General features: G+C 41.3%; 1 protein-coding gene across 8 annotated transcripts in view; it reads right to left on the bottom strand.

The window, feature by feature from the left end:
- ZMIZ1 (zinc finger MIZ-type containing 1) overlaps window positions 1–12804 on the bottom strand; it is a 315504-nt gene that overhangs the window by 33507 nt on the left and 269193 nt on the right. For all 8 annotated transcript variants that reach the window (XM_057365193.1, XM_057365192.1, XM_057365197.1 and 5 more), the window contains one exon: window positions 1837–1951. In XM_057365193.1, coding sequence (XP_057221176.1) covers window positions 1837–1951 — 115 coding nt within the window. The remainder of the gene's footprint in view (window positions 1–1836; window positions 1952–12804) is intronic.

Genomic DNA, 12804 nt, shown 5'->3' with positions numbered 1-12804 from the left:
CTTTGAAGAAACTTGGAAGTAGTCAGTCCCACTGGCACAATGCAAAGGGTATTACAGATGTGAAAACTRAAATGCATTTCAGTAGCTTAATCTATTCTTGAATCTCTAAAGTGTACAAAAGTTGGTTTTATTGCTTCTTATAAAAGAGTGCTCTGTTCTCTTTACAAAAGGACTTGGTTTGCATTTTTAAAGGATTTTTTTTTTCCAAATTGTTATGATTTCCATGGAGATGTAAGCATGGCTGTTCATGGATCACCTGCATGACATTACCCTAAAAGTCTCTTACTTGGGAAGAAACTTAGTGGTCATGATGTTTGCGGAAGACTAACTCAACAGCTTCAGGCATTTGTGAAAAGGAATTGGAGAGCCCAGCTCATTCCTTTCCCTCAAAGGGCATGAAGACTTACAGGAAATCCTGACATTCATTTCAATCTGCTCTAAATAGCTATAACCAAGCTTCGTGTTCCAGAGTTTCACTGCTGCCTTGCAGTGACTYTGAAGAAGCATGCAAGACACTTTTTTCCTTCTACTGCACATTCCTCTAAAGTACCATGAAGAGTTCAAATAACATTACAGTATTCTTATGATAGAACAAAACTCTGAGTACTTTTTTATCCTTTYCTTTTGCCTTTTTAAGTGTGAAAGAAACTGTATTTTCATTTTCTGGCCAATATACAGACCAACAGATATTTACTCAGGTATTTTTCTCCCAGAAGGGAAACCTCTTCTTTTAAAGTGTTAAAAGATATTAACAATAATAAAACATGTTATRGATCCTGTAACTGTTTCCTCTCCTTATTTTATTGAAGAAAGATTTTGCCATCATCAGTGCTTACATAACTGCCATGTAAGTATCTATATGACTTGGCCTCTGAATAATTTCTTTTTCAAATGTCTCATTCCATTACAATTTTGTTTTCAATTTTCTTACCGAAATGAAAATAGTAACAAAAAAATCCTGAGAAAATTCTGTATGGGATCTAACACCACTTGGTTTGAATGAAGTAGAAAAGACTTGTTAGATTTATGCACCATTTGYACTCACTAAAGATAGTGATGTGATTTGAGCATCTATGGTGTAAGTAAAGGGTAGACAGTCTGAGCACTTAATTTGTGCAACATCCCTGGGAATGCATATTATCACAACTAATTGGCAATTTCTTTTAAAAAGCTGCTTCTTTTTGTATAGTATAATTTGATATACACCACAGAAGAAAAAGRCAGTTTAGACTGGTGAGAATGAAATGAAAATCCAGGAAGTATGGCTCTCACCTGGGAGCCAAGAGCCCATGCTTCTGCTCCAWTGCATATTGAAATATTTTTGCAAAGTTAGACAGCACTAACTGGAGAGACTGAAAAGAACATAGCCTAAAATTGGTAATTAGCCCAATTCCATGTGGGGGTAGGTCMGGTACTGAATTTCACCAGCCCACAGGTACAACACAACACCAGGTAAAATCAACAAATACCACATTTGGTGAATCTAACTAAAATTTTTGTTTTTAATAGAACTCTTTACATTCAATCTGAACTCCCAAGAGGTTTGGGATTATCCCAAACTCATGCCTTTAGTGTTGAAATCACATAGTGCCAAGTAAGAGGTGAACCCAAACTTGACATCTGCATGCAGCTGAAGGAGTGACTGATTCAAGCTCTCAAACACCTCCTTTTCAATGCCACCAAAGAGGACATGACTGGGAAAATAAGACATCATATACAACAAAGAAGACAGACAGGAMTATTGACCCCAAGAGCATTTTCCAAAATACTTTCTATTTTACATAGATTAGCAAAAATGTATATCGAGAGGGAAGGAGGTGTAAAAATGAAGCTTACCTGGCTTTGAGAGGTGTTAGTCACACCCCATACTGTGGTGACCACCGATAAAGAGCCTGGAGGCTGGTTGGTATTTTGTTGCCAGGGAACAGAATCATAAGGGAAAGACCCATCACTGCAAAAACAAACGTACAGARGGGTGAGATTTCGGAAGTTTAAACTGTGGCAAATTGCTGGTGAGGACAAAAGAATTAATGTCTGACTTTAACTCTCCACTCCTCCTCCACTATTAGCCTTGTGTTTCAGAGGCATGAAGTTTCTTTAATAGCAATGTGATCATATCAAACCACACAGAACAAATGAATTCCTTAACTATATTGAAGCACAGGGCTTTTACCATAAAAAGGTCTGTTAGCAGTGAAAGCCCAAGTAAACTCAGGGGCAGAGTTTCAAACAAGGACACTAAGTTACTCAGAAGCACGTMTTTTTTTGCAATTCATCTCAAACTCTTCAACAATTACTGCTTCAGCTGCCTTACATCAATTCAATTAGATTTTGAGACCAGACTGCAGCTCYACTGTCTGCAGTGGGTCCCCAAATAGCCAGAAAAGCCTTTAAAGCAATAGCAGTTCAACATAATTTTGAAAAGTAAATTGAAATTCAGGTAGTGTTCTCTCACACGATGAATAAGCTGCATGCCAAAAACGGTATTAGCTAATCAGCATTCTAGAAAATCAACTGCAGATATACAACACATCTTTCAGATACATATGTGGATGAGAGGATTGGGTTTTTCCATTAGCTTTGTCCACAGATACAAGCAAACATTTCTTACAGCTCTTTTCATACAAAAGCACTGGTGGTTTCAGGATGAGCACAGGATAGCTATGAACTCAGTGTAATTAAGGAAATATCTTAAATGCAGTGAAAGTAACCATCAATCCTATGACCAAAAAATATATTCCACTTGAAATTTGCTCATTCTTGTACTATTAACTTGTAAATTGGATTTCTCTTTGCATATATACATATATACACATACACACAGGTGATATTTCCTCATCTAGATATAYACATATACCATTTAACAGACACACATTGCTCCTTCACTTTCAATCATCATTGATTTGTATTTTATATCAGGAACTGCATTTTTGTCTTGACTACCAGATATCACCAAAATTCTCTCCAGGGTTAATAAAGACTCTATAAAGGCTTTACATGCACTCTATCAAYGTGCAAAAAAGCCTGCTCACCCTCCCATGACCCCAGACCACACTCCAGGYTTGGACCACTTCTCCTTCCTTTTGTGCTATGAGCCAAAATCAGAGAGTATTTTAGTGTTCACTCTTTAGCCTGTTCATAACACCATGTGTAAATCATTTAAGAATAGGAATGGCACTGCACAAAGAGTGCGTGTGTGTGATAAAAACTGCCTCTGTCCCAAGCAACAAATAATGTAATAACAGCGACAGCAACTGTGCAAATGAAGCAGTGAATGCAGTTCACAAACAGCTAGGAAATTTCAAACAAATTCCACAATACTCTGCCAGCACACCAGAACTGTATTAGAACATACCAGTGAATTTGAACTGATCCATTTGCTTCAAAATACTCTAATTAAATCACGCAATAAAATCACACAAAAAATTAAATTGGGGGAAAGAATAATTTCCCCTAACAAACAATTAGAGAAAATGAATAGAAAATGGTAATTCTCAGTAAGATGCCTGACATGGGATGTTTACATCGGCAGCATCCATATAAACCAGTGTGTGAATAAGGACATACTGAACACCTTGCAACCACTAAGTCCTGCTAGCCCACGTTTCTTTAAAATGTTTTTTTCTCTTAGAATCTTGCCCCTCKCACTCAGAGGCTCAGACAATGGTTCAGTGACTAATATTTTCAAGTGACGCAATGCAAGTCCCTCCACCAGCATGGAGACAAATGATGACTAACCCAGAATTTGTGACTGCTATTAAGATTTCCCCTTTTATCCTGCTCTGAATGATGCCTCCTACTTTACTTCCTTCTCTGACTGTTTCTGATGATGTCTGCTCTGTGATTTGTTTGGATATTTATGGCACATATGAGTGTTCAGGTACTAAAGTGAGTACAAAGAAGCTCTCTCTGTGACATAAGCAGTGAAAGGACTCACTGCAGACATTGCTATCTATTCCCCACTGATGTGCTGTGGACAGGTAATAAAACCTGAGGAACAAGGCAAATATTTTGCAAGTGTATGAGTAAATAAAAAGGGTAATGACAGGCAGGAATCTGTAAACTACAGAGTCATTGAAGATTCTTCTAATGCAAATATGCTGTACAGTTTGTAAACACACTCCAACTTTGAGCAAGCAATGCTTTAGCCTGCTGTTAAGAARTTATAACTATTACTTCACTTTCTTGGTCTCCTAAGCATGTTTCTCTTACCCATTTCTCTCCTTTAGAGTATGCAGAACAGATTTCATGTATCATTCCTTCATAGTTTTCAGTGATAGAGTCAGACCATTTGTTCAATGGAAGGCTACACTGGGTTCTCAAAGACTATATAACCACTTAATCCTAATAATAAATACAGAGTTAATCACTCAGTTTTTACTGTATTACAGTCAAAATGGGGGACACCTCAATGAACCGTATTATTGACATATAACAAAGTTTGCAGAACCACACAAAAAAGCCAKAAAAAGTGACCAGCTACAGAGAAATATTCATTGTGCGCATTGAATCATGTGACTCTCACATTATCCAACACAGGATCTAGCATTAAGTCTCAAACATTATTAGCATTAGAAATACAGAAACACTGAAATAGTGATAGACGTGCCTTGCAGAATGTGAACTTAAATAGCCCAACATCCACTTACTGTCCTAAACCACATCCCTCAAAGTTCACCTTAGTTACCCGTCGAGAAATCCACAGCAATCTCATGGTTTGCATTCTCCAGTATTTACTCTGGCCCTTCACCAATGACATGCATGTCTGGGTAGAACTTTTGCCATGCTGGATACAATACCTACCCTTCCTCCACGATGTGAAGGCTTCCTTGGTTTCAAGCAGTAGGAGATGTTGAAACCYATGCCTCTCAACTAGAGGATTACTTGTCCCTCCACTCTGCTCTTTTGACTTGCATTTCTGTCCTTAAAACAACCCAAAGGAATATTCCCACCATCAAAGGAAAATCCATGTAAGTACCATAATGAAACGTGACCAATCCAATTCTCATTTGCAAAGAGCAGTGGTTTTTCTCCATTATTATTCATAGCTGTGAATTATCCTGAAATCCCTTCTTTAATCTTGCAAATGGCAGCCMATCGAGAAAGAAGCTACAGCCTCTTCAGCCAAAGTGAAATACTGCCCATGACATTGTTCCTGTTGAACTGTACAAGGGTAATTAAGTCTCTCACTGCACCCTGGAGGACAGCGAGTCAGTTTGGGCTCAGCTGGAGCCCACTAAAAGAGTATTGACTAAATTTACAATAGTGCTAAYGAACCTGTACATGCCACTGGTCAGTATTAAAGGCCAAACAGCAGAGGAAGCCACAGAGCAAAGAGGAAGAGATGAAGGGAAATCACTTCTCAAACTGTGATGTAGCAAAACTGCAATCAAGCCATGAGGAAGGATTTCTCAGTTACTGGCAAATGCACTGAACCCACCAGTAATACAACACTCACGTTGGAGAAGGACACTGGTAGTTAGGTCTAAAAAGCTTCTCTCAATCCCAGCACCAGGCAGACACCCGATCTCTTAGGAAAAGTTAGACTTCATGTCAGACACAGACAGATAGTTAATTCTAATAGAAGTTGCWTAATAACAAGTGACCTCTGTTGAGTAAATGGACACTAGTGAATTACTGTAGTTTATACATGATTTGTGGCATTATTTGCTGTATTTTAAATCTGTTTATGCTGACACTAAAGCAATTGTACACGTATCTGATACTCTGTTTACATATCTTCATTCCTTGAGGAAGGAAAGATTCAGATGGTTTAGTGAAGCATGCACCCCTAGAGCATTGGCACTTTACATATTGTGCAGGAGGGTGAAAACTGGAATTATACCTTCCCTGTGATTTTCCACTTYGCTTGTTGTGAAGGCCAGGTGTCTAAAATACTACCCTCATAAAGCATATATCTCTGTTTAAAACCCTGTATATGGATCAACTGCTGCACCAGATGCTGACTTTCTGGAAAAACCTTTCCAGTCCAACCACTGACATCAAGTTTTCCACAACTTGGCTTTCAGTGGCTACTTTCTGTTTCTTACCCTCAAGCCAGCTTTGCAGTTTTCAGGGGTCTTTCACATCTCTGAAGCACAGTCATCCAACCCGAAGGGCAGCTGACACACACAGAATTCACACAAACCTTTARAGCTACCAACTCTATCACAACTTTCTCAGCTGATGCTAAGATAAGCAGGTWATTGCCACTGGAACACTGACTGTCATTTCTCCCACATCCTTTGTCCTCCATGGACACCTTGAGAGGACAGCACCTCATGACAAGGTGATGGTGTCAGAGAACTACACAGGCCAAACACTTCTTTGCAGCAACATTTGGCCAAATACCAGAACAGTCAAAATACAGCCCCAGACTGGGGCTGCTGATCAGTTCCTGCCTCATGGCACCTCTCTGGTTTTGCACCTTGCTCTGCCTCTGGCCAGATGTGTGCTCAGGGTGCTCAGCACCCCTTGCCTGTATTCTTGGTTGGAGCCTCTAGGTGACACYACTTTAATACAAACGAAACCATAACAATTTCCAAACAAGGCTCTTAGCTCCCCTCTTTTAACCCCTAAAACCTCATGCATCTGTAGTGGAAAAATATCACAAGTCCCATAGAACAGGCAAGAAAGTCCCAGGTAACTGCAGCACCAAAACGTGAGTTTCATGCCTGCATTGTCTCACCAGTTAGGCAGCCCAGCTTCTTCCATTCAGTTTAAGTTTTTATTTTACTTGGCTTTCTTGAGTGAACACCACTCATGTAGCTTTAATTATCAATATGGATTCAGTTTGTAATCCTTTTAGATTAGGGCACCACCATGAACCTAACACTAGAAACTGGGAAAAAATAGCTTAAGTCCTTTCTAGAGCATTTCAGTATTTCATACCAAAAAGGCAGTTCAGATTCAGTATTTGCACTGCACCATGCAATCCTAACGACTTGATAAACTAGGAATCCCTAACAGCCTATTCATTAATTACAGATCAAATCTATTTTTTTTTCCTTTTGGTCAAAGTTCCACTGAAAATATCCCTGGCCTTRAGTATTAATGCAAGAAAACCCCACTGTGACAACCAAAAGCCAATTTTTTTTTCCGCTTACTGCCAATCAAAAACATTGGAGATCTGCCTTTATTTTCTTTTTGAAAACCCCTGGACATTTAGAAGGAAAGAACTGACATCTCATTTTTCATTGAGCTTTTTYTTTCAGAGGAATAAAGCCAGCATCTCCCCACATGACACCTGCACCATCTTCATACACCTACAGTGCTTCACTTAGGTGTTTCATCTTGAACACACAACGTTAGTTTTTAGCCTAGTTGACAGCTACTATTCAACACATCACTATTAAAGCAAAAAAACAACAAAATTTAACCAAATTGACATTTTGTGCTGTGTTTTCCGCAGGTTGTGTAAACCACTCTATGAAATTTGTCCACTGTTCAYAGAGGAATATGGCAGAGCCAGGAGACACCGATGTAGAAAGAACATGAGGACCACTTAGAGCCAGCAAAGATCTACAATGACAAATTGTAAAGTAAACACAGAGTAAGTCTCTCTGTACATCATACACGGACATAAACCAAACTAAAAGCTGATGTCGAGTACAGGTACCTAAACTGTTCACATTCAAGATGAGGAAAGCAAGAGGGTGGTGTAGTCAATCCGTACACTAATCCTGACTTTGGATGGCTAGCAAGAACTAGCTTTTGACTGATGCCATCTATGCTATTCACACCTTTCTCAAATACATTCCTCTATTTAGCACTATTATTTGAAGAAGTTTAAATTGTATTGGCATAAATGAAGGCATCATCCTGCATTTCACCAAATAAGCACCTAAAATGCAACCCCATCCAAATCAGTGTTTTTATGTAATGTTAAAATGAAAAAAGCCAATTTGGAAGTATTCAACAAGACTTTATTTCCCTCTACTTCTTCATGGTGTGACTACAACATCCAGATTTTACAAAGAAAATACACAGTTCCAAAAAATATCCCATCATGATTTCTCAAGTCTGTTGATTCTCCCGCTCTTTCCAACTAGATGAACATGTTCCCTAACCCTTTGGAAAGCTTTGATTCTCCCAACTCCAAATGCACAATAGCCCTTCCTTATCATTAAAGAATTACCTCAAGTGTTGTTTAAGTACTGGATGTTGCCTGTACCATGACAAGGAAGATTGAAAGCCATTAGAAATGTCATAATTCACTGTAAAAAGACAGAGGCTGTTTTCTGACAACCTGTATGAGAAGACAGAAGCACTCTGAACCCCTTATAAGTGAGCAGATGCAGGTGAAGCAGCAAAAGGTGAAAGCAACAAGCCATTTATCAGCTCAGTGGCTTGGATGGCACCTGCTGCTAGCAGGTGGCTATCACCCCCTGCCTCTGCTCTTTTAAACATMCACACACACACATCTCTAATAACCATTCATGCAGCCACACACATATGCACAATCCAGCCGTTTGAGTGGAGACTGAGACAGCAAAACCGAGCTGGCAGTTCAGTAGGTGATACAAGTACCTCTGGAAGCTGAAAGCCCTTAACTTTTTCTTTCTAGTTGTGACAAGGCCTGTGAGGCCTGGATGACTTATGAGTGCACAAGGCGGGAATGCTGCCTTCCATTTCACACTGGGTTTCTAAGATCAGGCTGTGACACGCTCGCTGCTGTGCTTCCTGGCGCCTTACTCTACACTCAGTGTCATCACTCAGAGCCATGCCTGCAAGTCTCATGCTGCTCAGCAAGAGTTACTGCATCTGATTTTAACACCTGCAATTAGAAAAAATGCATCAGGCCAAATAATTAGAATAATTAGTATGTTTTTGAACCTGCAAAAACCCACATTTCCCCTGCATGCACACACAGTCCTGCTTCACCACAGATTTCATACATGTCCACGCACATGTGTGTGCGCACGCAAAGACACAGAGATAACACGACTTATTTCTGTCCATGTGGAATAAACGATCACAGCTATGCAGGTAAAAAACAAAAATGCCACTGAGACCCGCTCCTGCCTCGAAGAAGCAGAAGGSGTTACATTGTCTGACATGGGGACTACAGCATCCATCTGATCAAAGGAAAAAAGATTAAACCATCACACCCAGTTCTATTGTCACACAAGTAGACCATGCAATGCATTACTACAGCCCAGATTACAGTCACAAAATCCACCGGTAACAGCCCTGCTATTAACATGCCACCTGTTACCTTTTTCAAAATGCTGAAATTATCTTATGATCGTTTTCAGCTTGACAAATGCAGTTTAATCTTTATTGCATMTCACAGCACAGATCTGCTTCATCCATGTCTTATTTATCTCACGTGTGTCGGAATGCAACCCCGAGCCCTCAGTCCCCCCCTGCCACCAGGCATTTCTTCTGCTCTGCTTTATCAATATACCTGGGTTTCCATATCCGACTGCTCCTTTACAATAAAAAACACACCCACCCAGTATTCTACCATTGCCTGTTGCCTTGGTAATCCAAATGCCTGGGTACTCGCTGATTATCGGCGAATGAGACTCGCATTGTTCACACCGCAGCGCGTCTGCTATGTTAATGTGAGATAATGGCAGCCAGAAGACTCCTTTTGTTCCCAGCTTTGCTGTTTATTCATAGTGCCTGGAGGTCAGCGACTGCTACAACAACCGGGGAAGGAACCGCTGAGAGCGTGAGCAGATTCCACTTCTGCTTTTGCCTCTGAGACAGGGGGAAACACGAGCAGCCCCGCACAGCGAGAAGGGCACCGGGAGCTCTGCAGTCTGACTCACGCAAGGTGTAGCAGGCGGCTCGGAGGAAGATGTGATGGACTTGCACTTCCGAGATTTTAGATGAAGCTGATTTACGCTCCCCGACAACAGAAAAAAACCGCTTTCTTCGAGAGGCACGGCGGGAAGGGAGGGAGAGAGGGAGGAGGGGGCAGCACAGCACCGTCGCAACTTACGGGGGGCGAGCCGGGCTGGGGGCTCCGGGGCTGGCCGGGAGCAGGGACAGCCCTGCCGAGCCCCCGAGGGCAGCGGCCGGGCAGGGGCGGCGGCGGCCGGGCTGGGACCGGCGGGCCGGGGGGAGCGGCCGGGCAGGGCAGGGCAGGGCAGGGCAGGGCAGGGCAGGGCAGGGCAGGGCAGGGCAGGGGCAGCCCGGGCGAGTGACCTGGCCGGGGAGGGACGGCTGAGGGGAGGTCTAAGAAACGTCTCCCCGAGCCGTCTCCGCGCTCTGCCTGCCTGTCACAGCAGCTTGGAAATGCTGTTGGTGACACGATGACACGGGCAAACAAACCGTCACATCGCATCTCCCCTGACGCGGTAAGTGGGAACTGAGAGCACGAACAGGCTGTGGCACCTTCCCCGCAATCCCAGCTTGGTGGAGATGAGGACATTCAAGACGGTGCCCCAGCTGCCGCGCGGCTCCTTATCCGCGGAACAGCCCTTTCATGGCAAGAAACCACCGATTCCTGCTAAAGACACTGCCAGTGYCTAATTAATGTCACCGACCCATCTGCCCAGGTTGCTGATGTGCTCTGTCTGCCGAGCAGGCTTTGTTGTCATTTCTAGCGAAATCCAGCCAGGAGTGTCTTAGCTCGAATTGCTAACCCTTTTTTTTAGGGAAACCACTAGAAAAGCCCTCCATCACTGCAAATAGTAATGACTATTTCCTTTTCTTCTCATTGCGATTCTGAGAGACTTAGGAACCCCAGTGTACGGGAGTAGCAGGAATACAACAATTGACAAAATTGAGCACCGGGAATTCACTCGTTTTCCAATCTATTTACAGAGGAATCCTGTGGAGGGTGACATTTTCATCKAAGTGAATGAATAACAGATAAATGTAAAGAAAAGGCACGAAGAAAAATATAAAAGTTTTAGACAAAATAGACATCTGTGTTCCCGTTGCCAAATTATCAAAAAAAAATTTAAAAAAATCTTTGAAAAAAGAGAAGGTATTTGCCATAAKTGATGTCAGTAATTTTTACGTGCCAGACTCTAAGCTCCCTCCCTGCTTAGAAGCCATGTCACCTCCTGGCAGGCAGGCTGGAGCGTGATGCTCACAGCGTGGGTATCCAGCTACTGACAGTGAACTCACCCTGTGCTGAACCACCGGCTGGCCCTCCCCCAGCCCTTCTGTGCCTGCAAAGGACTGCTCAACCTCACAGGTGGACCTGACGCTGCAGAGGTTGAAGGGGACCTTAGTTCTGATGTTCCCTGTCCAAAGGTGTTCAATCCCATTAAGAGTCTCCCAATGATTTTAACGCATTTTGCAACAAAGAGCTAGGCAGAGTATAGCTTYCAGTGTCACACACACTTCCCGTGCTGACAGTCAAAATGGTTAAAAGCAGGGGTGCTGCCACAGTTGAATAATTCTTAACCCCATTGCACCAGAAATTGGGTGGTTTCATTGAGAACAAGTGACAGTAGGTACCTTCCCAATATGTCCAAGAGGACAATCATGTAGACTCAGCACSTATCATCTGCTTTTGAGAACAGAGCTCATGCAAAGAGCAGCAYAGCCCTGTGATTATCTCTAAACAGCAAACCACAACTGACCAGATATTTTCAGCAATTAGCTGTTCAATATGGCCCAAACATGACAATAATACCTGTCTATTCAAAGCTTTTAGTTACCATATTTTAAAAACWAACATAGACAGAAAGCCTGAGAAGACCAGATTTTGTCTTAGACAGCAGACATACCGTAAGTAATTTTTGCTTAGTGTTTATTTATAAAAATACCAGCTGACACTTTAATGAAAAAAAATCACAAAATAAAACCATAAGACTACATCTACAACATGCAGAGAAAAATATATAGAGCCACTTACAGAACTTATCAGAAACAAACCCTCACAAAATTATAGTCCTGCTACATTTTAGCCTTATTTACAACASCATTCACTTTGACTCATCAATCAATACAGAAGACACATTTTCACATCTGTGCAAGGTGCTGTACAAGAAAAGATGATACTTATCTTATACCTTTTACCAAGCATGTAAAGAGTAAGTATTTGAAAACAAGTTACCCGYTATTGTTTCCTGTTGCCACCAGAATTAACCACAAACTTATCTCATCTAAAATGAAATGCAGATTTTTCACATGAAAATATTCCATATTTAATTATTAACAGCTAATGGTTAGATTTATCAGTTTCCAAGGAGAGAGCACTCATAATTTGCTTTTAGCTTCAACAGGTTCAAGGTTTTCTTCTGCCTCTTCCCCATAAGTTTATGTGATAAAACTAGCATCAGTAGTTTCACTTAGAGGACAAGATCGACGAACAACTCTCGGGACAATCCTTTGGAGTAATTAGTAATTTTGTCTTTGCAATGCTTAGAGCATAAGCATATTGTTCTGAAGAAATTTTCCATTGTTTTTTGTGTTAAAAGAATGGCAGAAACATTTCTTGGTTCTGAATTCTTCCCTTATTTTCTCCTGATGGTAAATTTTAAYGTTTCATGACAGAAAGGAAGACAGAAAAAACAGTGAAACTACTCTTGAAGAATCAGAAGTAACACAGGTTCCTTTGCTGGGTATATTCTTTTATATTAGGATTTACCATCTGTTCAGTCCCTAATTATATTTATTTCACAACTCCACAACCAGAAAGATGAAAAGGCCTTGAAACAATTTTACCTTTTACCTAAAGAGTTATGAATTCTTTTGCAAAGATTGTCCCTGTATACCAGAGCCACATGACATAATGGAGCAATCCCCTACTTCAAACTGATGTATAAAACATGCACAATGTGCTTGTTTTCATAAACGTGTGTATATGCTGCACCTGACCTCATGCAAACTTTT

Source organism: Malurus melanocephalus, unplaced genomic scaffold (genome assembly GCF_030028575.1).
Source record: "Malurus melanocephalus ecotype Western Australia unplaced genomic scaffold, MMel_1.1 scaffold_49, whole genome shotgun sequence".
In the NCBI taxonomy this organism is placed as follows: domain Eukaryota; kingdom Metazoa; phylum Chordata; class Aves; order Passeriformes; family Maluridae; genus Malurus; species Malurus melanocephalus.
Note: the sequence above shows the minus strand (reverse complement) of the source record. Positions and strands in the feature narration are given on the sequence as shown.